The sequence below is a fragment of the Podarcis gaigeae genome (assembly GCF_964106915.1).
Source record: "Podarcis gaigeae genome assembly, chromosome: 6".
Classification (NCBI taxonomy): domain Eukaryota; kingdom Metazoa; phylum Chordata; class Lepidosauria; order Squamata; family Lacertidae; genus Podarcis; species Podarcis gaigeae.
In genome coordinates, this window is record NC_139682.1 from 47355683 (window position 1) to 47382219 (window position 26537).

The window sequence follows — 26537 nt, forward strand, 5'->3', positions numbered from 1 at the left end:
AATCCATTTCCCCCAACAGAATTCATTTTTGATGTTATTTAATTAATATATGCATTTTTATGCACACTTCATGCTAGTGTGTGCATTTTTGTACACATTTCTTGGCTGGAGAACTGTGCTGCGAAATTTGGAAAGATTTAAACGGATCACTGCATTTCTCTCCACATTCAGAGAGTGTGAATTAGGTAGATTCACCTTTCAATGCAGACTGAATGGAATGTCTCCCCCATGGGTGACAGCAACAAGTGCCTTCTTTTGTTTTTGTTTTTTTGTTTAGGTTCTTTAAAAAAAGCCCTCACAAAACATTGTGCGATAGAGACAGTATAAACAGAAATTTTAAAAATGGTTAAGAATCCCTTAAGAATAAACAATACAATAAAAGCAATGTCATGTTAAATAGACCAGCAGAAATCAGTCTTCTGAAACAGGAAGGTTTTCAGAGCATGCCTAGAAACTGTATCAGAGTGAGCTTGCCACACTGCTGAGCTTCCTTTCATTTTTATTTCTTGTGTTCAGTTGAAGGTGGATGAGTTTGAATCAAATGTCAATGAGATCAAGGACCCTTATCCCTCCGCTGACTTCCCAGGTAAGGAAGGTTTGTCTCTTTCATTCCTACCCCAGGAATGAAGAGAATTTTGGGCTGAACTGACTTAATGCTGTGTTGGGATGTTGAGATAAAGGTAAAGGTAAAGGGACCCCTGACCGTTAGGTCCAGTCGTGACCGACTCTGGGGTTGCGGTGCTCATCTTACTTTATTGGCCAAGGGAGCCGGCATACAGCTTCCGGGTCATGTGGAAGCATGACTAAGCCACTTCTGGCGAACCAGAGCAGCGCACGGAAACGCCGTATACTTTCCCGCCAGAGCGGTTCCTATTTATCTACTTGCACTTTGACATGCTTTCGAACTGCTAGGTTGGCAGGAGCAGGGACTGAGCAACAGGAGCTCACCCCGTTGCAGGGATTCGAACCGCCGACCTTCTGATCGGCAAGTCCTAGGCTCTGTGGTTTAACCCACAGCACCACCCGTGTCCCTTAGGGATGTTGAGATACTCTGATGCTTATATTTCGGCTTAATAGCAAGCCTAGAAATGAGTGAACCTTTTGGCTGTGCATGTAGCGCCTCTGCATGAAGCTTTTCAGTGACCGACTGTGTGCCCTGCAGGTGATGATGAAGAAGATGAGCCTGAAATTCCACTGAGTCCTCGACCACGTCCTCTGGCAGAGCTGCAGTTGAAGGAGAAGGCAGTGCCCATGCCCGAAGCCAGTTCATTCTTCATCTTTAGCCCAACCAACAAGTAGGCCTTACTCCTTACTCTCAGATACGAAGACGATCTAACCAGGAATATTTGCCACCAGGCACAAATTCCTTTCTGGCCAGGCTTGCTTAACCTCGGCAAAGACATCAGGAAGATGTCTTCAATTCAGACTATCCTCTTGGTCTTCAGGCTTTCCTTGAATGGTTATTAAACTAGCACCACAGCTGTAAAAGCGCTGCAGTTTGGCAGTGAAAGGACCGTAAAGTAGTAATTCCTTTCATAATGTTATGGACTGGGTTGTCCAAGAACCCACATAAACACAGGCTCAATTCACTCAACAATTCTGCTCTACAAATTGGTAGAGTGCCCCTATTCCAAATGTACTCTGAGGGGGATAGAAATGTCACATGGGCACTTTCTACCAGCACATTGATGAACAGTGTAATTCCCCATTGGGTGCCCTTTGTACTATGAACTCTTTTGCTTAAGCAGAATATGACCTTCCTTTTCTTTCCCTAAATTGTCCTCTTCAGGATCCGTGTACTGTGCCACCGGATTGTGAATGCCACTTGGTTCACCAACTTCATCCTCCTCTTCATTCTTCTCAGCAGCGTCTCACTGGCAGCTGAGGATCCATTACGGGCCGAGTCCTTCAGGAATAAGGTGACTAGATAGGCTTGCTTGTGCTACTGGCAAGATACCTGTGGGTGGTCCAGAGTGACTTACGAAAGCCCTGCATCCATTGTAATTGCCTCGGTGAAAACTACTTGGTATGAAATTGAAACAACATGCAAAAGGCAACAACAGGAAGCTGTAGATGAAAATAAGTGACTGGTTTTCATGCATAAATCGCAGAAAGCCAAAGAGTGTCGTTCTGACCCAAAGTCTTTATTTAAAAGTCATCTCTTCATGAAACTCAATAAGGATGGAGCCAATCATATCATACAACCAATAAGAAGCAATTATTTTAAAAGCAGAAGATAATGGACAACTAGTAAAAAGTTTAAAGTATTCATGGCTAAATGTATTTGCAAACTAAAATAATATGTAGAGGAAAAACAGGTTTGCTTTTACATGACAGCTGCCTGCATCTTAATACATTGGGGATAACCAAAAACATTTCTGCAATCATTTGTTTTTTAGAAATCAGAGTACTGTTCATGCTGGTTTAGCTGGGACTACCTGGAGACTGCAAAATGAGCTTGAAGAAATAGGAGATTCTGTTAATCAATATTAAGACAATATTTCTCCTATAGTTCTCATTCCAGAACCCAGCAAATTTGCTAAAAGACATGTTAGCAATAGAGCTGCACTGACAAAAATAGCATCCTGTTTCTTTGCTTGTTTTATCTCCAGATTCTAGGATATTTTGACATTGGCTTCACTTCTGTGTTCACAGTGGAAATCGTTCTAAAGGTGAGTCACACTTAGAGATGTTGTGGAATTCCAATGGAATCATAAAACGGGAATGGAAATCGCCAATGTTTACTTATTCATCTTTTTTCCATTGTGCTGAGTTGGCAATCTGAATAGTTAACCACCTGTACAAATAGCGGGCATCAAATTCAAGCTTGCCAACTCTCTGTGCTGATGATGAAGTGCTCGTTCTCAGACAACTGCTTCATCCTGAACACAGCAGTCAACATCCACAGGTCCAATGATTTACAGAATTAGGCTGCTGAGAGAAGTATCCTCAAAGTAATACAAAAACTGGGCCTAACTGAGTCTTCCTGCTCCCCACAGATGACTACTTATGGTGCTATCCTACACAAGGGATCCTTCTGCCGCAACTATTTCAACATCCTGGACTTGCTCGTTGTGGCTGTCTCTCTTATCTCCATGGGATTTGAGTAAGCATTGTGATGGAAGAACAGCCCTGGGTTTCATTGATCTGTGGTAGAGCCAACTCTGAGGGAAGTAGGATAGGGGTAAACATTCTTCTTGTGTCTTTGGCAGCAACTTTGGGATATTAGGGATGTATGTGTGTGACCATAGGGTAGTAAGAAACACCCTGAAATATAAAGGAAAACATTGTAAAGAGAAGCTGACCGTCTCTCAGACCCTGAAAACTAGGAGCTCCATGAAGAGTAGTGAGCTCTGCTCCCAAAGCAATGAATATTCACAGCCATAATTATCAGTTAACATACTGAGGCCTCATCCACACTATACATTTGCATTGATTTTATACCACTTTAACTGTTTTCTCCAAAGATTCCTGTAGACTGCAGTTTCTTGAGAGTATCGGGAATTGTTAAGAGACTTCTATCCCCCTCACAGAGCTACAATCCCTAAAGTTCCCTGGAAAAAGGGATTGGCTGTTAAACCAGTTTAGGTCTGTGGTGTGGGTGTGCCCTGAGAGTCAAACAGTTATCCCTCACCCCACTGCATCGGAAGTGGAGGTACAATTGGCTCCTGTAGTTTGATCCTACTGACTGGGTTGTGAAAGTCTTAGTTGCTGCAAAGGTCTGCCTTTTTCCTCCAATGGTCCCCTCACCCTCGTTCAAAGGCTCTTTGGTTCTGTAATTTACTGTGGCTGGTTGTACCAACTAGAGTTGGGAGTAAAGTGAGGAAATTTGGGACAGTGTACAAGCATGCAGCTATTTCCTGCTGTTTTCATGGGGGAATCATGGGAGAACAGAAGCACACATGTTCGGAAGGGGTGGGGGAGTAGTGACATCGGCCAGTGATTTTTGTTGTTGTGTCACTCCACACTCACAGATGTTAATGAAATTTAGCGTACATCTATCCAAAAGCCATCGTTCCATAACACAAGAGGTACTGCATTGTGAAAGGAATGTTAGAAAATGGTTCAGATGTGCTAGCATTATAATCAGGAAAACTAGGGCAATGCAGTATTCCGCATGTCTGAATGCACCCTGCAGTGGTTTTGCCTTCTGAAGAATTCTCTGAAGCTGCCCCGGTAGCAAGGCAGTCCTACAGCATTCTCTGGTTCATGGTCCCAACCATGGAATGGCCCATTCAATCACTAGATATAATCAAAAGGCCATAGTCATTCTTTGTAGGCAGGGCAGAATCCATGTAACATAAGCACAATAAGGGTTCCCACTGTAATGTTTTCCTCATATTCTGCCACAGGTCCAGTGCCATCTCAGTAGTGAAAATCCTCAGGGTGCTCAGAGTACTGCGACCACTGAGAGCCATTAACAGAGCAAAGGGGCTGAAGGTGAGTGGGGTAGTAGGAATGTTTTCCTCTTCTGGATAACCCAGAAATCAGGGATAGTAAGGGAAATGTGATGACCTCTCTAAGCCAGCAGCATGCATTGAAATGTATGCATGAACCAGGCAAAGCAATCTCTACTTATATTTTGCTGGACCACAGTTATTCAGAAAAATCACAATGAGCAATGGACACATAAAATCTAACCAACCTCTCTCTCTCTTTCTCTCTCTAGCACGTAGTACAGTGTGTTTTTGTGGCTATCAAGACCATCGGCAACATTGTGCTTGTCAGTGCCTTGCTACAGTTCATGTTTGCCTGCATTGGGGTGCAGCTCTTCAAGGTGACAGTCTTTCCTAGATAGAATGAACTTCCACACTGTTTGAGTCCATGAGTTTGTAAAAGCTTGTTTATATAGCTTGCTGCCAGAGATAATCAATTCAGGGCCACTATACTGAATTAACCATTCTCATTTGTCTCGGTTGGCCGAATACCTACGGTTTGGTCTGGTCACCCTCAGGTCCTTCTGTGATGTGTAACCTTCCTTTAAAAAAGCATATTCAATTCTCCAAACCTACCCAGGTGATGATCTAAGTCTGTGACATCACACACACACACACATGACGCACAACGGGCCCTCTCAGTCTTGGGTGCAACATGGTGCCACTGCAGCCTGTCCATACATACCTCAAGGAAGCTAATAACATCACTGCAGTTTCCTCACAGTCAATGTTTAAGTCACTTGTAAAATCTTATTCCCTTTCAATACAACTCCCACATGGTTTGCCAGTCAGCAATGGGAAACTGTCATGGATTACTGTCTCCTCTCCTTCAACAGTAAAAACTGGGCCCAGGCTTTTGTGTAGCTGGAAACATTCACTTTTCAGTACTCTCAGGACTGTTGAGGCCATATTTGGGAAACAGCCAAATACCAACAATCCCTATAACTTTTGATCTCTGTTTTAAATGTAGGGGAAATTCTTTAGCTGTACAGATTCAACCAAGATCACTGCAGAAGAATGCAGGTAAGCCTTGGTTATGCGTAATAGTCTTCTGCAGCCTGGGACACTATAATTGCAGTGTGACGGGAAGCTGTGGGCCAGAGTAGTTTTTGCGTTAACAGAGCAATAAAAGAAAAAACACACCCCATTGTGCCAGGCTGGGGTCAGTGGGTGGGTGGTGTCCCTCCATCCAGCCCTGCCAGCCTCTGCCAGTGTCCCTCTGCAGAGTGACTCCTGTGTTACTCTGTTGATGCAGTACTCTGCCTTCCACTCACCAAATGTGTGAGCAGACAGAAGTGCTACCAGTGGGTTCCCCAGCAGTGGCAGCCAGTGGCAAGCCCTAGACAGGATGTTCTAGGGCCAAGGACGGGATGAGCCAGTCTGGGATTCATTGGATCAGTCTTACGCAACTTGAACTTTTTTGCTGTAGTGACTGCCGTTGAGTGACTATCTCAGCATTGGCGAAATGTTAGGCTACAATCCTTAACTTAACTCAGTGGAACTTGCTTCCAAGTAGACCTGCATAGAATTGTACTGTAATCTAATACGAATTAACAGAAGATGCAGGCTCCTTGTCTGTAACTAATATAAAGTTTCTTGTCCCAGGGGACACTTCATCACATACGTCGATGCTGATCCAACGCAGGTTGTGGAGAACGAGCGAATGTGGATACTCAATGACTTCCACTTTGATAATGTATTGTCAGCCATGATGTCTCTCTTCACTGTTTCCACCTTTGAAGGATGGCCTAAGTGAGTTCAGAACCCAGCATGGGGCAAAGTGCAAGGTGGGCTGTTGGGAATTGTCAGAAGGATTAGCTGGTATGCTGCTACTGTTGCTAATTAGCTATACTATGCAAGCAAAATAACACTGAAAGGGGAAGCTTTAATAAATATCGCTAACAATGTTATAGACACTATACGCAGAGAGCTACACCAGACATTCATGTAACCATGGCAATTGATGCAGTTACTGGTTTTTTTTAAAAAAAACATGTTTTCTCAGCAACAAAATATTGTGCTTTGAGAATCAGAAAGCATAATACATCAACAGAGCAATTTAAGGAAAAGTTGCCTGGAACCCACTCAGTAAAAGGGTTATAACTCTACATTTATTTAGCTATACTGATTTTTTGGAAAACCCTTTGAGAGTGGGCCGCCCCTGTCAGAGGAGGCATGGATACCTGAGCTGATAACCCATCGAGCAAAGTCCTTTCATAGCCCACTTCTTCAAAGGTCTTTTGCCCAGGCCCGTTAATCTCGACCGCTGTTCTAACTCTTCCAGGTTATTGTACAAAGCAATTGACACAAGCGCTGAGGACGTAGGCCCCATCTACAACTATCGCATGGGCGTTGCCATCTACTTCATCATCTATCTCATCCTCATAGCCTTTTTCATGATGAACATCTTTGTAGGTTTTATCATCGTAACCTTCCAGGAGCAGGGTGAAACAGAGTACAAAAACTGTGAGCTGGACAAGAACCAGGTATGGCTCATATTGCTGAGATAATGAACAAGAGAACCTAAAGTATGGAAGGCACTGCCTAGCCCCATTCCCACCTTGTATTTCTTCTCGCTCCAGCGCCAGTGTGTGCAATATGCACTCAAAGCACGCCCTCTGAGATGCTACATTCCCAAGAACCCCTACCAGTACCAGATATGGTATATTGTGACCTGCTCCTACTTTGAGTACCTTATGTTCTTCCTGATCACATTGAACACCATCTGCTTGGGCATGCAGGTATGGATGAGTGGAACAGCTGCCCAGCTGTAGAATGGCAGCAGTAGTGATGATTGTGGGATCCTGAGTTGTGCTTGGAGAAGAAGAATTACAAAACAGTGCCCCTATAATGAGCACTTGCTGATCTGGTGTTTAGAAATATGGGTGGGTGTTATTATCCATCAGTTGTACACTACACACAATGTAACTGAACTGGGCTGTTATTCCAGGGATTCTAATATAGAAATACAGTGGTACCTCGGTTTATGAGCTTAACCTGTTCCAGAAGTCTGTTCTTAAACCAAAACTGTTCTTAAACTGAGGCATGCTTTCCCTAATGAGGCCTACCAATGCCTGTGCCCTTCCACTGTTCAGATTCCATTCTTAGACCGAGGTAAAGTTCACAAACCAGGACACTACTTCCGGTTTTGCAGAGTTCATACCGAATCGTTCATATACAGGGCTGTTCTTAAACCGAGGTACCACTGTATAAGTGAGCAATGAGAGGCATTGTTAGTACAGGTATGTTGGATAAGTGGAGCTTTACAACCATACAGCTCACTCATCAAGATGAGCCTGTTCTCTACATGTGTATCTCTTTTACTTGGTATCTAGCAATCAATATGATTTCTCCCTTTGTCATAGTATAGACTTCCTTTTGGTCTACAGTGCTTTGTTTCTAACTCTATTAATCATCTACTTTTAACCATCTTTACAGCATTATAATCAATCAGAGACAATGGACCATCTCTCAGATATCCTTAATGTGGTCTTCACCCTTCTCTTTACTGTGGAGATGATCCTTAAACTTATAGCCTTCAAGGCTAAGGTGAGTTTGGGATATGGACCTATAAGGCTCCTTGAGGGAAGTGGGTCTGTCATTTTGCCTAGAGCAGTGGTGGAAAGCTATGGCCCTCCATACATCTTTGGACTACAACTCCCATGAGCCTGAGCCAGCATAGTCATAGCCAGGGATGATGGGAGTTGTAGTCAAACTACATTTGGAGAGCCACAGGTTCCCCATATCTGGCTTAGAGTTACATGCCACACTTTAAGGGGGATACTGCTGGGGAGGAGGGAATGGTTGCATGTAAGTTTTTTTTAGTCCTAACCAAGTCACACAAGTTTCAACATCGGTCCTTAGGTTGGGAAGGTGCCAGAAAAGTCCTGTCTTACTTCTTTGGAACCCACTTTCTTATTCCTTTTCCCCCAGGGCTACTTTGGGGACCCTTGGAATGTCTTTGATTTCCTTATAGTCGTTGGCAGCATCATTGATGTCATCCTGAGTCAGATTGATGTAAGTGAAAGGCTCCCAGCACTGGATGAGTGTGGGGGCTGGGAACACTTCAAACTGGGCAGCCATGAAAGTGAAGAAGAGTAGAAAACTGTTCCTCATGCTATATAGCAGCATCAGTCTCCCAACTTTTCCACAGTTGTGATTATTGCATGTCTAAACAGAATATCTGTTTCACAGAAGCTATTGTTTGACTTCAGTTTCCTTCTGGAAATAAGAGGGTTTATTGCCTTTAAGTTAAGGGAAGGGTAGGCATCTCACAATCCACAAATGTGGATAAGCTCAGTGGATACTGTGAGTTTCAGGCATCAAGAAGTATTGTGAGGTGACCTTTCCTTGATCATAACTAATGGACTGATGTGGCCCCATGCCCAGGACATTTCACCTGCCTAGTAATCTCTGTGTTCTCTCTAAGCATATGTTCTTGGCAAGTAATATGTAGCTGGCAAATTTAGTATAAAGTCAACTTTGAGATGGTTTGCCTCATGGTACCTGCAGATCATTTCTGTTTTGCTGTCCATGGCAACCATGCTTTGAGTATTTGCTTATTATGTCTGCTTACAGTGTGACTATTTTCATGGCAACACTTGCATATATAAATTGTGCCTTCTATATATATGTGCATGGATGCTATAATATACACCAGAGTATATTGAAAATATACCATGGGTGGAATAGCACATGTGTACTCTGCATTGCGTATGAATTTAAAGAAAGGACAAGAGTAGATATTGCTGAGTTAAAAATGCATTTATGTGCCTTCATGTTCTCAGTGCACTGCTAATGCTACTATTTTCAGTTATCTATGGCTATAGAAACAGCTTTAGAAGGAGGTGGATCTAGAACAGATTTCATTAATAGTGTACGTGCCTGATTCAGTATTACTAAGACCAAAACCATCATCTCCTTATTTTGAACATCGTCTTCCTTTAAATACTCCAATCCCTGGAAAAACCTGCTGTGTTTCTTTATAGCTCCAGCTTGCCTCTAGCCAGTGCTAGAGTATTAGGAAATGTCAGTGCAAATATCTACCCTGCTTGATGAGTTGTTTCCAAGCCCAAGTACAAAGAGTCACTCCAAGGATTTAGTTTTAAGATACAGCTGAACTTTTTGTTGTTCTCTTATTAGGTGAGCAGGGGATGGAAGGTACAGGTATCTTTGGTGACATACAAGACTTTATCTACTAGATTTACATCCACTTCAATACTTGCTGAATATGCCCTGATTCATTAAATGGCCAAAAAACTCTGGTGAGAGATCTATATGCTAAGTTTTTAAGGTGAAAGGGGATCAGGTTCAATGGTATTTAGGAATTTAGTCTGAGGACTTGGGAACTGGTAAGTATTCTGCTTCCCTTGCCTTTGCACCTGATGTTTGGTTCAGTACCAGAGGCAGAATGGCCCTGAGTTCATTCTTCCCATGGTTCTTTGTCCCACTGGAATGCTGCTTCCCATTGAACAGCTGGGAACTGCAATAAAGTGAGAGGGATAATGCTTGGAGCCCTGATTCTCCTAAAATACTCTCTGTACACCTTGTGGTGCTGACTGGATCACATAGTCTGATTTTGATTCCACAGAAAGCAAAACCACCATTAGTGCTGCTGTTTTCCCCTTCCAGCACACTGTATCTTTGACTTATGAACCTAGCCTAGTCCTTTTCCGTGTTTCCTGTCTTTCCTTCCTCCCTCCTCCCTCCTAGTCCATTTGTTTCATTTATTTGTATATTGATGTTTAATAAACTCCCTGCTAGATGAGCTGTTTAGATGAACTAATAATACTCTTTTTATGATCTTCTGTCCAAGAACAAACGGCGGAAAGTATAATAAAGTGCCTCTAACAATCTGTGGGCATTCCATAGGGATCGTATGTTGCTTTGTGCAAGATACAGCACTTTTCTCAGAGTTTCTGGCCAAGAAAATGCAAATAACCAATCAGAGCACAAATCCAACAAAGGCACACAACCATTTATTTGCTGCTGAAGTCAATATAACCATCTGTGTGCAGCAGGTATAGCACACAAGTCAGCCAGGATTTTAAAATGTCTGGCTATTAATCAGTTCTGTCTAAATACATTTAAAACTTAATTGTAACAAGCATTTGTGAATAAAATACTTCTCTTGGCACGAGCCATCTTGTTTAATTCTGTAAAAATCCATATTCCCTGTTTCCCCTTGGGTTCTGCCCAGTCTTTGGATTATTTCAATGTGTGAAAGAAAGGCTCAATGTTTTCAGAAGAACTCAGCATGGTGGGAGGCACTCCAGGAGCCCCATCCTTCAAAGAGCTGATCATGAAATATCACCGTAGGAGTTCCTTGCAGGAAAAAGACATGTTAAGAACTCTAATCACTTATGGAGGGGTCTAATAGCACTTGAACCCCCCCCCCATTTGAAGTCTGGCTCATGAGTGGTCTCTTGACGGTGGGTGAATATGAGTGAAGCTGGCCATGCGTCATAGACTTCTGTAGACTTCTAATCTAGAAATATCTGTGCCTTCAATGACGCTCCAGTAGGTTTCTTTGTCCAGGGCTTATTGCAGTATATTGTTAGCTGGAACTTTCTTATATAGGCTGCTTTTTAAAATCTGTTTCCAGTAGGAGACTCTAGGCTGTGTTCAAGTCATTTGTAGTCCTCATTCCATGCATCAGTCTCTGCATCCTTTATTCCTTTATCCTTTATCCCTTATTCCTTTCTGCCTGTCTTCTTCTTTGTTGGTCTCATAGGATCTCCCATCATGCCCTTCTATTGTTGTGGACCACCTTCTCTTCCTCCCTAAAAATGGCTCCTCTTCCTTGTCATCCTCCAGTCCATCCCTTGTCCCTCTTTCTCTCTGTCTTTCACTTCTCTACTTTCCCACTACATTTGTGGGATTCCTCGGCTGATCCTTTCATTCTCTTAACAGATAATTCTTGCTTCCAGAGGTGGATTGTACTGCCTAAGCGGTGGCTGTAATGGCATTGTAAATATCAGCTGCATGAGCTTGTTGTGGAGAACCTTTTCTTTCATATATCCCTTTGTCCCTTCCTAGACCATTCCATATTGCTGTGCCCTGCTGTGTTAGTGTGGACTGCATGAGTCTTCAGAGATTCTGCCATCGAGGAGGAAAAGGGAAAGTTGTGAGCCTCAAGAGAAGACGATGCTGGTGGTGGGAGGGTGCTGGTTTTTATTTGCTCCCTTTTCACATGTTCAACAAATAGAGAAGCCTTTCTTTTGGCTTGTCACAAGAGGTTGGGGTAATACGCATACAAGATTAGCAGTAATATATCACATTCTTTTCACATTCTGTAGGTGCTGTATAGGCATTGTTGCATAGAACTAACAGCTTCTAGCTTCTAACACTGCTTTAGTGGCATTTTTATGGTTGCACTAAAATAACAGTCCTGCAAAGCGCTGGCAGTGCAATTATCAGCTTTTGTTTCTCATGCACAGCAAGTGCATCACTGCACATCTAGATTACACTATAGCTTCCTTCCATTCCTGGTCCAGCTTGCCGACATGTTCTGTGCAGCTTCATTATAGAAGATACATCAAGATCTGAAGATTCTGTAGCCAATAGCCAGAAAACTGAAGTCTGAATGCAATAGTTACTTTTCTCAAAATGATGCTTTTACTACTCTGCAGAAGCACAAATCCACAGACAAGTTTTGCGCTGGCTGCCTGCTGTTGCACAACTGACCCAGGCGATCTGCTCTGCAAATATGCCATGGCACTGATTGTGCATTAAATATGCACTGAGTGCTCATTACTAGAATCACTGTGCCAACATTAGCACAGTGTTAGGATACGTCTGCACTACAAATCTAAACAATTTTCCTGCCACGGCTTCTCCCAAAATGAGCCTTCTATCATAACTGTACATCTGTGAAGGTTATTTTTTATATCCACACATAATTATAGTTCCTAAGATTCCTTGGGAGAGACCATGGCAGTTATGGCAGCTTTGATCCAGTTGGCCCTTGTAGCATAGGCGTGCTAATAAAATATATGATGGCACAAAATCACCCAACTCCCAACTCTGATTAAAAAGGTACAAACTATGTCCTTTGACTGTTCCTCTCACTTCCTTCTTGTCATGCTGGACTCATGATTTTTGATGGTGCAGACTCATCCTTAGTTTCAGTAAACCCAGCAGTCCAACAGTTCTACAGGTAACATGAAGTTAGCCCAGGGAGGGGTTGCTAGGCTTAGAACCAAGAGGTCCATTAGAAGGTTGAGGAACCTTTTAATGGCGGTGGCATGAAACGCCTTCCTATATTCCAAACCTGAGTCAGCATGCAATGACCCCTGCAGTATTATCCAATCCCTTAGCCTAGCATGCTGTTGGCCCTGAGGTCCTTGTTTTACCTGCACTGAAATTATTGCTGTACTTATAACTTGGGATATATTTACAGACGAATCCGGTGATCCAGGGAGACGTCACAACACAAGTAAGTGTTGTTTGTTTACCCCCCCCTCTCTCTCTCTCACACACACACACACAAACACAAACACACAAGTATATATATGCCATCCTTCAGCAGAGCTTCCAGAGTCGTTTACAAAAACAAGAGAAACACAGAGAAATAGAATATAACATGTTAAAAAAGAAAAATGCATTAAGGTATATTACAAAGCTTGGGAGAATAAAAATGGTTTTGTCAGGCAGCAAGAACAATAAATCTGCCTAGTGCCAACATTATTTTCTGGGGAGGGAATTCCATAAACTCCTGCCTTATCTCAGATGGCGGGGACAACTATAGAACAGCCTCAGGTTGTTTTGGGAGTAGGAAGTCCTTCACAAACCTAACCTGTGTAGGCATTTAAAGGAAAACACCAGCACTTTGAAGAGTGATCAGAAATTGACTGAAAGCTAGTGTGAATTTATTTCAATATCATTGAGATATATTACCCCCACCAACTGACTGGTCCCAGTCTGTGTTTTGAGCTAGCTGAAGTTTCCAAATAGTATTCAAAGGCAAAGCCAGGTACAACACATTACAGTAGTCAATCAGTCTGGGGGTTGTCAGTAGCTATGCTGAGACCACTTCTGTCAGCTCAGACATGGGGGCTGCTGGGCAGCAGTCGGTACAACAGCAGAATTCCCTGGTGCCCAAACTGGTGCACACAGGAATTCAGCAGCAGGAAGTGGAGTAAAGGAAGACTGAATCCTTATAGGCCACAGTGATACTACCCACCATTTCCAGCCCTTGTCTATGTTGGTGGTGCACTGAGAACCCAGACAGACGTTGCTGATGAAAGTCAACACCTTGCAGCCTGACGTCCCACGTCTCAGTAGTGCATACCAGGTTGGCCCCCTAATCCACAATTAAATTGTGGGTGGTTGCTGTCTTATTATGGGCATGCCTGCTGAACACATCAGATCTACTCTTGAATGAAGTTTATCTCCTTCTACCTGCTTCATGCTTGTTCACTGCCCAAGGGATGTGCTCCTTCCACAGCAAGCCATAGATCCTGATGAGGGTGGCCGAATATCGATCACTTTCTTCCGGCTTTTCCGTGTCCTACGGCTGGTAAAACTGCTGAGCCGATCAGAAGGCATTAGAAATCTACTATGGACCTTCATCAAGTCTTTCCAGGCAAGTGCATCACATTGGCTGAAAGGACGTGAGCTTGAAGAGTCCTAGAGGTTGGGTGAGGTTGGAGACAAGCATTGTGATTCAACGCTTCCCATCTCATTTGAGGCTCATGACCTTGCACTGCAGTTTTGCAACCCTTGGGTTCTTCTCTCTTTTGTTCTGCAGGCACTGCCCCATGTGGCCTTGCTGATTGTGATGCTGTTCTTTATCTATGCTGTGATTGGGATGCAGGTGAGGATACACACATACATAAACTCTCTCAGTGGCAGTGTAAGCCAAGATCCCAGTTATAAACCATCCATGGTAATAAGGCCAGATATCATATTGTCATTCCATTCTATTCCTTGGAAGCTTTCCTCAGTCTCAGCTCCCCATTCTCCTCGTCCCAATTGCTTGGGACACCATGTATCCTGTAGAGGTTTTGAAACAAGGTGTATCTCTCTTGACATGGTACCTGATCTGACCAATTAAATCATTATACCTTGCAGGTCTCTCTCATGTCCTTCTCCATTGACCTGCAAACAGAGATGTCACTCCAAAGGATGCCCCAAGAATTTAGTTCCTGTGGGCTTTCAGTCTGGAGTTTTACAACCCAATCCTAGGCATATTTGCTCAGTAATAAGTCCCATGAGTTCTAAGGGACTGACCACTGGTGTAAATGGCTTTAAACAGGGATTAGTCAAATTAATGGAGAACAGATCTGTCCTCAGCTAATAAGTGAATGGAACCTCCAGGGTTAAAGGCAACTGGCCTTTAAATACCAGTTGCTGTGGGGAAAATGGCACAGAGAAGGGCTGTTTCCTTCATGTTGTCCTTGTAGGCTTCCCAGAAACATCTTGTTGGCCATTGTATGAAGCCGTGTTGAATTAGATGTTCCCTGGGCCTGATTCAGGAGAGCTCTTGCTATGTTTGCATGAGTTCAGTGTAACTTAATCTCTAGTAAGCCTGAGGTTTGCAACTGCAGTCACTTCACTTCCTTGGTGGGGTAGGGTGGGGGGGTGTGTCAGCAGTCAGAAAGACAGTAAACAACTAAAGTAGAAAGCAGCAATTGGTTAGATTCAGACTTAAATTGCACTCTTACACCACTTAAAGAGTCATGACTTCTCCCAAAGAATCCTTGGAAATGTAGTTTACTAAGAGTCTCCTAACAACTTTCAGGATCCTTAACAAACTTCAGTTCCCATGATTCTTTGGGAAAGGGGGAGGGAGAGAGCCATGAATTTTAGAGTTGTATGAGATTGCTTTAAACTATATAGTGTGGATTTGAGCCAAGTCATGAGGAGACCCATTGAAACTGAAGGGACTTATGTTAGTCATGCCTAACTTGTTCAATTAATTTCAGTGAGTCTACTCTAAACATGGCTAAGGCTATATCCAACCAAGTAGCAAGAAACAAAAGGAAACTGGTACAAAGAGAACAGGTTTTGGTACAAAAAGTGCAGGTTTATCACAGTGGCACTTTCTGATTTACAGATGTTTGGGAAAATTGCTCTGGTGGATGGAACCTATATAAATCGGAACAACAACTTTCAGACGTTCCCACAAGCAGTGCTGCTGCTATTCAGGTCAGTATGGCTGTACATTTAAAGTGCATTCAATGCACACTTAAAGCACATGACTTTCCCCTCAAATAATCTTGGAAAATGTAGTTTCCCCCTCACAGAGCTGCCATTCCCAGGACCCTTAACAAACTACAGTTCCCATGATTCTTTTTTTGGGGGGGAACACATGGCATGGATCTGTCCCGCACATTCCCTGAGTTATGACCCTGGCACTTCACAATAACTCCCCAGTCTTCATATGCTGGTGGTCACTATTTTATTTATAAGCCACCTTGAGCCCCAGTTTTGGGGAAAGATGGGCTATAAACAATAACAACATGTCAGAATAGACCCTTAGTGTTGGGTTCGCTCCTCATTTTAATTCTGGCAACTCAGCAATGAAAGTCCCACAAATGGAAATGAGGTAATGGTTGCAATTTTGCAGTACCCAGGATTAGAGTCCTAGAATGCTGGTCATTCCATATCCTTTAATCTAGAGAATACTTTCTGGAAAGGGGCCCCTGCCTCACTTTATCCCTTTCTCTAGGTGTGCAACTGGTGAGGCCTGGCAGGAGATCTTACTGGCTGCCAGCTATGGCAAGCAATGTGACCCTGAGTCTGACTTTGCTCCTGGGGAAGAATATACTTGTGGCACAGACTTTGCTTATTTCTACTTAGTCAGCTTCTACATGCTATGCGCATTCCTGGTAAGCTATTTCTGTTCTCTGATCTTGTGCTTATTTCCTAGTCAGTTAGCACATACTTGTAGCATATGGATAAATATGGTACAGTAGCAATCATCATTAAGGGACGAACTAGACATGATCATGAGGGGGGGGGGGCGTTGAAGGTGGTGTGATGGAGGGAATTGCTGCATGTGATGCATAACATTATCCTACTTTCACCTTTGGCCAAACAGGTTTTGCAAAACTGTGGGTCAATTCAGAAATTTGTGTGTATGTTGCAGGAGGCAATTATGTCTCCCAAACCATTTTCAGCTCACTTTTTAAAATACTCCCCTCTCTCCTTCAAAGACCTTGTAGCATTTCTTCAGCAGTAGTCTTGGCTTTACACATAGTTCAATTCATTCTTGCTGATGGAAGGGGACTCCAGAAATGGGGTTTAGGAGCTGCTGATTACCATTATCTGTGACCATCAAATCCACTCAAAGGCTGCAAATTCAGGAATAATCAGAAAGCAGGTATCGTTGTATTTGCTGTTGAAAGGCAATCAGCGGCCATTATGGAGAGAGGGAAAGAGGGAATTTTGCTTGTGAATGAAATGCACTTAGCTGGGCTGTTGCTCTTCCTCTTTCCACCTGCGTTGCCAATGTGAAGGAGTCTTTAACCTGCTTTATTTACCCCTATACCAAATTTCATCTGCTATAGAGTGGCACCTCAGGTTACATACGCTTCAGGTTACAGACTCCGCTAACCCAGAAATAGTGCTTCAGGTTAAGAACTTTGCTTCACGATAAGAACAGAAATCGTGCAGCAGTGGCACAGCGGCAGCGGGAGGCCCCATTAGCTAAAATGGTGCTTCAGGTTAAGACAGGTTAAGAACGGACCTCCGGAACGAATTAAGTACTTAACCCGAGTTACCACTGTAATTATTTAGTAAGATTAAGGGAAGATTAGATTAACATTACTTATTATTACTATATTTATTAAATGTATGGTATTAAATGTACGGTATTTAATAAATACTAAACACTAATAAATAAATACTAATAAATAAATAATAAACGTATAAAGCTGCCCGTCAATAAACATTCCTTACTCAGCTTGCAGCAAATAAGCTACTGACATTTGTCATGCTGAGGAAACAGAAATTACTCTTCTCAAAGCCCTGGCGAGAGCACTCATTAAATATTCTGTCTTATTTTAGTTTTCTCAGATGGCCGCAGTTCATATTAACACATAGCTATAAATGTGTAACGTAGCCCTGGAATTCTCTGCTTCCTTCTCTCATCAGTTTTGCCTCTTAGGCACTGTGGCAGTGGCAGGTCAGTTCTGTTACATCCAAGGCAGAGAGCGGTGATCAGTGTGGCAAGGGAATCATACGAATTATTTGTCACTATCACAAACAGCAAGTCAATGGGTCACCCCAAGCAGCCCAGCACAGTGGTGTGCTCAGTCATTGCTTATACTTCTGGGAGCACGCTTGTATAAGGACCACTTTTCTCCTAGCACACTAACCTGGTTGGCTGCCTGATGGACTTGCACATATGAACTGACCACTTAGGCTGTTTCTACACATGCACTTAAATCACATCTCTTCCTCACCGGCCCCAAAAGGATCCTGGGAACAGTAGTTTCTTAAGGGTACTGGGAATTATAGCTGGGGGGGGTGTGAACCACTGTTTCAAGGATTCTGGGTGGAAGGGTGTATTCGCAAGCCTAAGAATTGGTATACAGGCCTTCAGCCAACTTTATTCCAGTGAACAGCTCAGAGGACCGTTATCCTCTGCTATCTTTCACCTAAGCTGTGCCAATGTATATCTCCTTAGATTATCAACCTCTTTGTCGCTGTTATCATGGACAACTTTGACTACCTCACACGGGATTGGTCCATATTGGGTCCTCATCACCTGGATGAATTCAAAAAAATCTGGGCAGAATACGATCCTGAAGCCAAGTGAGAAACTATCAGTTATTACATTTGTAATCACTGGATCTGCGGACCAACTAGACATGAAGTCTATCATGTAGTTTGACCTATTGTCAATTTTTTTGTTTATGTTAAAATAATAATTAGCCGGTATAGGCTTATGCCATGGCCTTGATCAGAATCACACCCAATTTCTGCTATTCACAGTGAAAGGAAGCCTTCCATTGATGCCCTACACCAGCTTTTTCTTTTTTTAATCAGCTGTGCGAAAACAGATTACTTGGCAAATGTCTAGTCTAATTTGGCTCTGAGTTTCTACTGGCACTGGAAAGAGAGCTCAATGTAACTTCCTAGAAATGTTGTGGGACGTCAATGCTTGGAAGGCATATGAGTACAAAGTCAGATGTGTGATAATAGAATGAGAAATATTGGTATGAGCTCTCTTTTCATTTATCAGATTGTTTCAGCCTTAATATAAAAGCTTGATTTATTACACTGACTTGGAATCCCTATGAATTTATTAGAAGGTATGTTTCAAATAGGGACATCAGGGGGTTCTAGCTGTGGTCATTCTTGCCCAGGTAAAAGGGAACTCAGGACGCAAGGGAGAAACGTGCTAAGAGGAAGGCACGCTTGGCAAATCCACACCATGATCAACTCCCGCCCGGGAAACAATGTCCCCACTGTGGAAGGACATGTGGGCCCAGAATTGGCCTCCACAGTCACTTATGGACTCATTGTTAAAACCGTGTTTATGGAAGACGATCTTACTTGGCTATGAGTGATTGCCAAAGAAGAAGAAGAAGAAGATATAGTATTTTGTTCCCAAATTATGGCAGGATAGATTTAGAATGGCTGATGCCTCTTGAGACAGATCAGGCTAGATCAGGTGTGAGAAAGGACTTTCTAAGTACTCAGAATGATTTATTTGCCTGGGCACGTGACTCACACCCATTGGTGAAATCTAGAATTGCTCTTTGCAGTGTAGGACAGAAATCTTTTAAATAAATAAAATGTGGTCAATATCACTTTTTAAAAAATACAGTTGTCTCTTGTGAGAGCTTTTTATAAACCAGGAGACCCACTTTACAGATTGTGCTCACATAACAATAATGCATAAACTGATAGCTGTTTTTGCATTTCTTTATCATGGAGGTATGCATACAGGAGGGGATTGGGATTCGTTATGGCTTCCCATTGCATCGCCTGTACATGTCATGGCAAACCTGTGTTTTATCACAGTGCCACATATGAGGCAGGGGGACTAGCTCATCAGACTACATTGTTTCATATAGCACATTTGTATATCGAATGTGCAAAAGATTTCAGCCCATGTGGGTCCCTTTGTGAATAGGTATTCACAAAGCTGGAGGGCGTTGAGACCTTGCCCACCCACTCAACATTCCACATGGCGGGCTTTCTACTTTTTAGTGTGCTCTAAGGCAGAAAGTACCTGCCTCTTTCAAGGGTACTTCAAAACATATATGTTTAATAGTATGCTCCATCACCATGTCAAGAAAATAAGCAGGGGCTGTGTGTGCATTCACTGGGATTAGAGAATGGTCCAAATAGACAATTGAATTGTGGTCTCTTCAGCTCCCTGAGCTAGAAACTTGAGTGCCATTTTTTGCAACATGGCTGTCTCTTCCTCTTCCTCAGGGGCCGCATCAAACATCTAGATGTGGTGACTCTGTTGAGACGAATCCAGCCTCCCCTGGGCTTTGGGAAGTTTTGTCCACACCGTGTGGCTTGCAAGGTAGGAATCTTGAGGAAATGTTTCTTTACCAGTCCTAACTAGGTCTGAGTTTGTGTCCTAGTCTCCACCCCCTGGCCCCTGTACAAAATTCAATCCTTATCGCACTAGATTATTTTTTTAAGCTGAATGGAATGGAATGAAGAACTGGTGTTTTTAATGCTATCTTTCAAATGGAGGGTAGGACACTGACTCCCTGGGTATGGCCTGAAGGGCACACAAGACCTTCGTCTCACTGAAGTGAAGCAGGTCTAGGTCTGCTCAGTGTCTGGATGTCTTGGGTTCCAGGACTTGAGAAAGGTGGAATATAAACTGAAGAAAATGAATAATGGTAATCTCCAGTATTATTATTATTATTATTATTATTATTATTATTATTATTATTAATTGTTTATACCCCACCCATATGGTTTATACCCGCCCCACTCTGGGCGGCTCCCAACAGAACACTAAAAACAGAATAAAACTTAAAACTTAACATTAAAAACTTCCCTAAACAGGGTTGCCTTCAGATGTCTTCTAGAAGTCAGATAGTTGTTTATTTCCTTGACATCTGATGAGAGGGCGTTCCACAGGGTGGGCACCACCACCGAGAAGGCCCTCTGCCTGGTTCCCTGTAACCTCACGTCTCGCAGTGACGGAACCGCCAGAAGGCCCTCGGAGCTGGACCTCAGTGTCCTGGCTGAACGATGGGGGTGGAGACGCTCCTTCAGGTATGGGACATATGGGTGTATTCCAAGTGTGTTTGTTTGTGAATGTAAATTATACATTCAGTGCTATTTTTTTTGGAAATTGGTGCCAGAACTCACCATGAACTCTTGTTCTCATATAATGACAATGGCGCCCACCTGAGAGGTGCCAGAAGTTAGTTTCAGCACGCTCTGTCTGAAAAAAACCTGGGATATATTGTCTCTGACACTGTGTGTATTTTGCAGCGGTTGGTGAGCATGAATATGCCCCTGAATAGTGACGGCACAGTCACTTTCAATGCAACACTCTTTGCTCTGGTGAGAACGGCTCTCAAGATCAAGACAGAAGGTAAGAGATGAAATGTATCAATAGCTACATCCATTCCCGAATAACTCCTCTGCACTCTCCCACAGCTGCCATTATTCATCTCACAAGTTCTGAAGAACATTAGTCACCTTATATGTCAGCAGAAGCTCTGCTGACCTCAAAATCCATTACTGCGTGATTACATAGGCCCAGCAGATGATGCCATAAATCAACAGTAACTAATGCCTTTCTGGTGCATTTAATCACAAGACCTCCAAGAGTCAGGTCTTCATCTGTTTTAAATTAGCATAAGTAGTTTCATTGTGGAGCCATGCCAACTCCATGCCGCTTCTGGAGTTTTAAGGAGCCTAAGCTTTATCAAAGGCAAATATTAAGGGTTTTGTCCACCTGGGGGTTGATAAAAATGAAAGCATTTACCTGTGTTAGCACAATAATATTAAAAACAGCAACATCTGCTATAGTTGTTGTTCTTGTAGCCAGCCTTATCTGGTCTGGAGACACCTAAAAGCAGCTAAAAATATTCAATGCAATGCAATGCAACAGCAGCCCCCCAAAAGAGCAGCAGAAACAACTTTTCATTAACAAATCTGGACAGCGAGCCAACAATATAGCTAATGTTTGATTTAAAAGGATCTCACCCCAAGTACCAGGCTGTACCGTGGTATGTCAGGAAGTGGGGGAGATGATGAGATTTTATTGTAAGGGATGCTAATGAATTAATTAAGAGAGCATTGATTAAGTGGGCATGAGTACTTGTTGTCTGAGGGCAGACAATGAGGAGGATAGGATAAACCATTGTGGCTGACTTATTGGTAATGTTTTGTTCAATGCCATGCATGGATGCTTTGCATGAAGAAAACACCTGGTTCAATCAGTTGGCACCTTCAATTAAAAAGTGTCTCATGTAAGAAACTGGGAAAGATATCTGCCCGAGATGTAGGTATATTGTAGATTCTGCTGGATAAGACAAATGATCTGATGCAGTAAGTTTCATATAAGTGGTTGGTACTTTTGCAGGTAACTTTGAACAAGCCAATGAAGAGTTAAGGATGATTATTAAAAAAATATGGAAGAGAACCAGCATGAAGCTCCTGGATCAAGTCATTCCACCAATTGGAGGCAAGTTCTTAATTTCTTTATTTAAATGTCATTTGACCTTAACAAAAACTCTAAGCCAGCCTTTCTCAACCTGTGGGTCCCCAGATGTTGTTGAACTACAACTCCCATCACCCCTAGCTAGCAAGGCCAGAGCTCAGGGATGATGGGAGTTGTAGTCCAACAACATCTGGGGACCCACAGGTTGAGAACCGCTGCGAGAAGTTTACAAGAAATATCAAAATTATCAATAGAAACTGTTTAAAACAAGAAATTAAAAACATTTTAAAAATAATAATTAAAATCAGCTGTAATCTAAAAAGAGATTAAAACATGTCAACTTCTGTGTGCCAGGATAGGCTTACCAAAACAAATATGTGTAAAGAAAGCACTGAATAGAATGCAACTATTTCATATATATATTTATATCCAAACCTCTTTCTACAACTTGCATTTCACAAATCTCCTTTGTGTGTTCTCAAGCAGCCTGGCATATGCATACAAGTTGGCTGGGTTCTTTTGCTGAGCAAACTTAATGTCTACTTGTGCCTACTCCTCTTCCAGATGATGAGGTGACCGTGGGCAAGTTCTACGCTACCTTCCTCATCCAGGAGCACTTCAGAAAATTCATGAAGCGCCAGGAAGAGTATTATGGATACCGGCCCAAGAAGAATGCTGTTGAAATCCAGGTAAGTGAGAACTGGACACACTTGACCCAGCAGAGTAGAAAGATTTCCAGCCCATAATGGAGTGAAAGAAGAGAAGTAAACGGAGGTGCTTTGGGTTCTCTCATACGCACCAGATTTCAGGTACTGTGACACAGTTGTTTGCAGTTTTCATGGCCCTGTTTTGGGATTCTCTAAAGAGTTGGCATTTTAAACAAAATAATCTCTTTGCAAATATTTCCACGAAATTATTATCCCTTTCCCCCCATCTTCTCCCACAAAATGCTTATGGACAAATCTTTCTGGAATTATTCATGCTTTGGGTTTCCTCTGGAATTGCTGCTCTTGGTTCATTCATTTTACAGGGGGCATTTGAATGACATTTGGTGCTTACAGGCAAGGGCTTGATATTGCAAATGGGTTATCCACATACCTTGTAACTGGCCTTTGTAATTTATTAGATTTTCCCTGGAAAAAGGAAATCCAGGTTCAATGGTGGGTGGAGGAGAGACAATATGGTCTGGCATTTTGATACCAACAACATTGTGTGGACCCAGTTAAGCGAGCCATGCATGAGGAGCTGTCCTACAATAAACACCCATCTGGCAGCACCCAGTAAAGTCCATCCTGTAATCAACGTCCATCTGGACACATCCATTGCCATCAAATGTTTCTGTGTGTTATCCCCATGCTTCTTTTCAGTTTCAGGAAATCCATTTTTGTTTTTGTTTTTGGAAAGAATTGGACAATAGCACAGTATCTGCATATGTAGATTGCCTTAGAGTTCCTCTGGGCAACTTGTTTATTGAGCATCCATCCTGATTTTCTTGCACAAAGCTTACGCAGAGGTTAGATGATATCTGGCCTTTATTGTGCATTTGTTCTGATTTGTTTACAGGGTGGTTGTACGGCAATGAGCTTTCTAGCATTTGAAGAAGCATGGTTTTGATGCGTGTGGAAATTAATTGGGTGTCTAAGCCAATGCTTTCTGTTAGCACTTTTCCAGTCAATGCCATTTAGCAGCATGCATTTCTCTCTCTCTCTGATTATTTAAATCTGCCCTTTTCAATGTAGGGGGTTTTTTTTTGGGGGGGGGGAGTCATCACACAGTAATGCTTAAAATTTTAAGGGTGTTATAGCACATTTTAAAAGAACTTTTTAAAAAGATCAACATGCCACTATAATGCTGTGCTCAGGTGAATTTTCACTCCCCCGCCAGCTATGTCACACCCACTTGTGTGGTGCAGCATAACTGAGTGTTCCCCTGTCAACATAAGCACTGGTTTATATGCAGTACTTTGTGATGCTGGCAAGTTCATAGCTGTGCATGACTAGGGATATATACTGTAAGAGCCTGACTTCCAAGTTAATTTCATGGGAAGGAAAGTCATCATGACTTAGGAGAAGGTGGTTAGGGTCACACCTTAACTTCCTGTTCTCCGGCATGAATGGTCCCTGCCAATGATAATCATTTCTGTGCTGTTTCAATGAGGCTGGCCTGAGGACCATTGAAGAGGAAGCAGCTCCTGAGATCAAAAGAGCAATCTCTGGGGATCTGACGGCAGAGGAGGAACTTGAGAGAGCCATGGTTGAGGCAGCAATGGAGGAGGGCATCTATAGGGTGAGTATGAGTACAGATATGAAGATTGCTTAATGGGCATCCAATACAGTGGTACCTCTGGTTACATACGCTTCAGGTTACAGACTCCGCTAACGCAGAAATAGTGCTTCAGGTTAAGAACTTTGCTTCACGATAAGAACAGAAATTGTGCTCCGGCAGTGCGGCGGCAGCAGGAGGCCCCATTAGCTAAAGTGGTGCTTCAGGTTAAGAACAGTTTCAGGTTAAGAACGGACCTCCGGAACGAATTAAGTACTTAACCCGAGGTACCATTGTATATCCTTTAACCCTCAGCTGAAAACTTCAGCAATGACACACTTGCAGTGCTCCTGTCACAGAATGAGTCCATTTTCCATCCCGTTTATCTCTACATGAAGTTATCATTCATCATTCAGTTTTGTTTCCTTGGTTGAATGTTAAAGAGCAGAAGCACCTGTGCTATTCTGTTTTCTGTTTGTTTGATTGACTAAACTTGTGTTAGTGGTCTTTTATATTCTTACAGAATACTCATTGTAGTGGTGGGTGGAGGAGATAAAGCAGAAGTGGAATTCTAACCTAAGAGGAAGTTGAGACCCTCACAGATTATGTGAGACACCCAACACATTTACCTCAGATTGTGGCTCCTTGTCAGCCATCATTCAAAGTTAAACACCCCGAGTCGAGTTAAAGAAACATACAACAAATAAAGCCGAGGCGTGATGAGGCTTTCTGTGGTGTGTGTATTTATATGCAAAATATTTTGAGCAAAATAAAATGTGCACAGTGAAAGTTGATTTTCTTAAAATGTCTACTATTTTTGGTTAACACAAGTAAAATATTAAATATGGAGAACCTCAACTAGGTAGGTTGAGTCCACCCTTTAAAATAATTAGGTCAGGCTTCCTCAACCTCGGCCCTCCAGATGTTTTTGGCCTACAACTCCCATGATCCCTAGCTAGCAGGACCAGTGGTCAGGGATGATGGGAATTGTAGTCTCTAAAAACATCTGGAGGGCCGAGATTGAGGAAGCCTGAATTAGGTAGTTGTAAACATGGTAGTTTAAAACACTTTTAATATAATGTTTGGTTTGCCCCTAAATATAATTTGTGCTTTCTCATTAACTCGATCTTGTTCCCTCCATCCCCCAGCTGGAACACAAAGGGCTTAAGAAAGACCAAAATAACAGCCTCCTCTCTTTTCTCCCCTGCCCTTGAATGCAGAGGACAGGGGGGTTGTTTGGCCAGGTTGACACCTTCATGGAACCAAGCAGCCCGCTACCACCTCATGTGGCTAGCCAGAGACCTCTACAATTCACCGAGATGGGAAGCGAAGATTTGGATTCCCCTGTATTCCTTGACGACTTCCCACCAGGAGGAGGTGGCAATGTGAACAACAGCAACAGCAACACCAACAACAATGCAATAACGGGGTAAAGCCCAAGAAACCGAGAGCATAACAAGCTGAGAGAGTAGCATTCCTTTCAGAGGGCTGATTCTGGAATGAGATTGGACCACTTAAGATTGGATTTTGCACAGTATCTGAGCCCTGATATAACATGATAGGGCTAAAGCTTTTATTTAAAAGTTTTTCATTGATTGCTGAGTGGGGGAATTGGGGTGGGCAGGTTGGGGAAGAAAATGAATTAGTATTCAGGAATTATTTAAAAAATTGGAGGAAGGGTGACTTACCAGTAAAGGCTGGGATGGAGACCCTAAAAACAACAACACACAACCCACTTTCCTTCATTTTAAAGAAATTTTCCCAGCTGATTGAAGCAGCCAAGAACTGCTGCAATCAGTAGCTAGCTAGGCTACCACGTTCTCTCACGATGTTCCTGATCTATTTTGGGGGGAAAGATGGCAGCAGTAGAGGATACCATCACTACCTCGCCCCAAGTTATAATACATATGGAACAACACTAAGTTATGGCGTAACATCATTCTAAATGAAGCATTATGGGAGAACATGCTGGCCCGGCTTGCTGTGGCCAGGTAAATGGCTGTTCTTATATTCTTGTGACATAAGGGTTCTTTTAAAAAATACACCATTACCCCTGCCTTTACTGGTAACCCCACCTTTGTTAAAAAATGAAGAATTTTTTTTTCTCTCTACCCTGGGAATCAGTTACAGATAGGTAGCCGTGTTGGTCTGCCATAGTCAAAACAAAAAAAATTCCTTCCAGTAGCACCTTAAAGACCAACTAAGTTAGTTCTTGGTATGAGCTTTCGTGTGCATGC

General features: G+C 42.7%; 1 protein-coding gene across 2 annotated transcripts in view; it reads left to right on the forward strand.

Moving 5' to 3' along the window:
• Positions 1-26537, forward strand: part of CACNA1S (calcium voltage-gated channel subunit alpha1 S) — a 60569-nt gene that overhangs the window by 29191 nt on the left and 4841 nt on the right. Inside the window, exons 16-41 of one of the 2 annotated variants that reach the window (XM_083745166.1) lie at positions 517-586; positions 1163-1295; positions 1790-1919; positions 2613-2672; positions 3000-3106; positions 4353-4440; positions 4670-4777; positions 5407-5459; positions 6042-6188; positions 6721-6922; positions 7019-7177; positions 7875-7985; positions 8370-8453; positions 11349-11405; positions 12838-12873; positions 13885-14022; positions 14188-14253; positions 15496-15587; positions 16111-16270; positions 18073-18200; positions 19833-19929; positions 20862-20964; positions 21961-22062; positions 22603-22727; positions 24196-24324; positions 25521-25729. In XM_083745166.1, coding sequence (XP_083601292.1) covers positions 517-586; positions 1163-1295; positions 1790-1919; positions 2613-2672; positions 3000-3106; positions 4353-4440; positions 4670-4777; positions 5407-5459; positions 6042-6188; positions 6721-6922; positions 7019-7177; positions 7875-7985; positions 8370-8453; positions 11349-11405; positions 12838-12873; positions 13885-14022; positions 14188-14253; positions 15496-15587; positions 16111-16270; positions 18073-18200; positions 19833-19929; positions 20862-20964; positions 21961-22062; positions 22603-22727; positions 24196-24324; positions 25521-25729 — 2894 coding nt within the window. The remainder of the gene's footprint in view (positions 1-516; positions 587-1162; positions 1296-1789; positions 1920-2612; positions 2673-2999; positions 3107-4352; positions 4441-4669; positions 4778-5406; positions 5460-6041; positions 6189-6720; positions 6923-7018; positions 7178-7874; positions 7986-8369; positions 8454-11348; positions 11406-12837; positions 12874-13884; positions 14023-14187; positions 14254-15495; positions 15588-16110; positions 16271-18072; positions 18201-19832; positions 19930-20861; positions 20965-21960; positions 22063-22602; positions 22728-24195; positions 24325-25520; positions 25730-26537) is intronic. The other variant, XM_083745167.1, reaches the window with a different exon arrangement.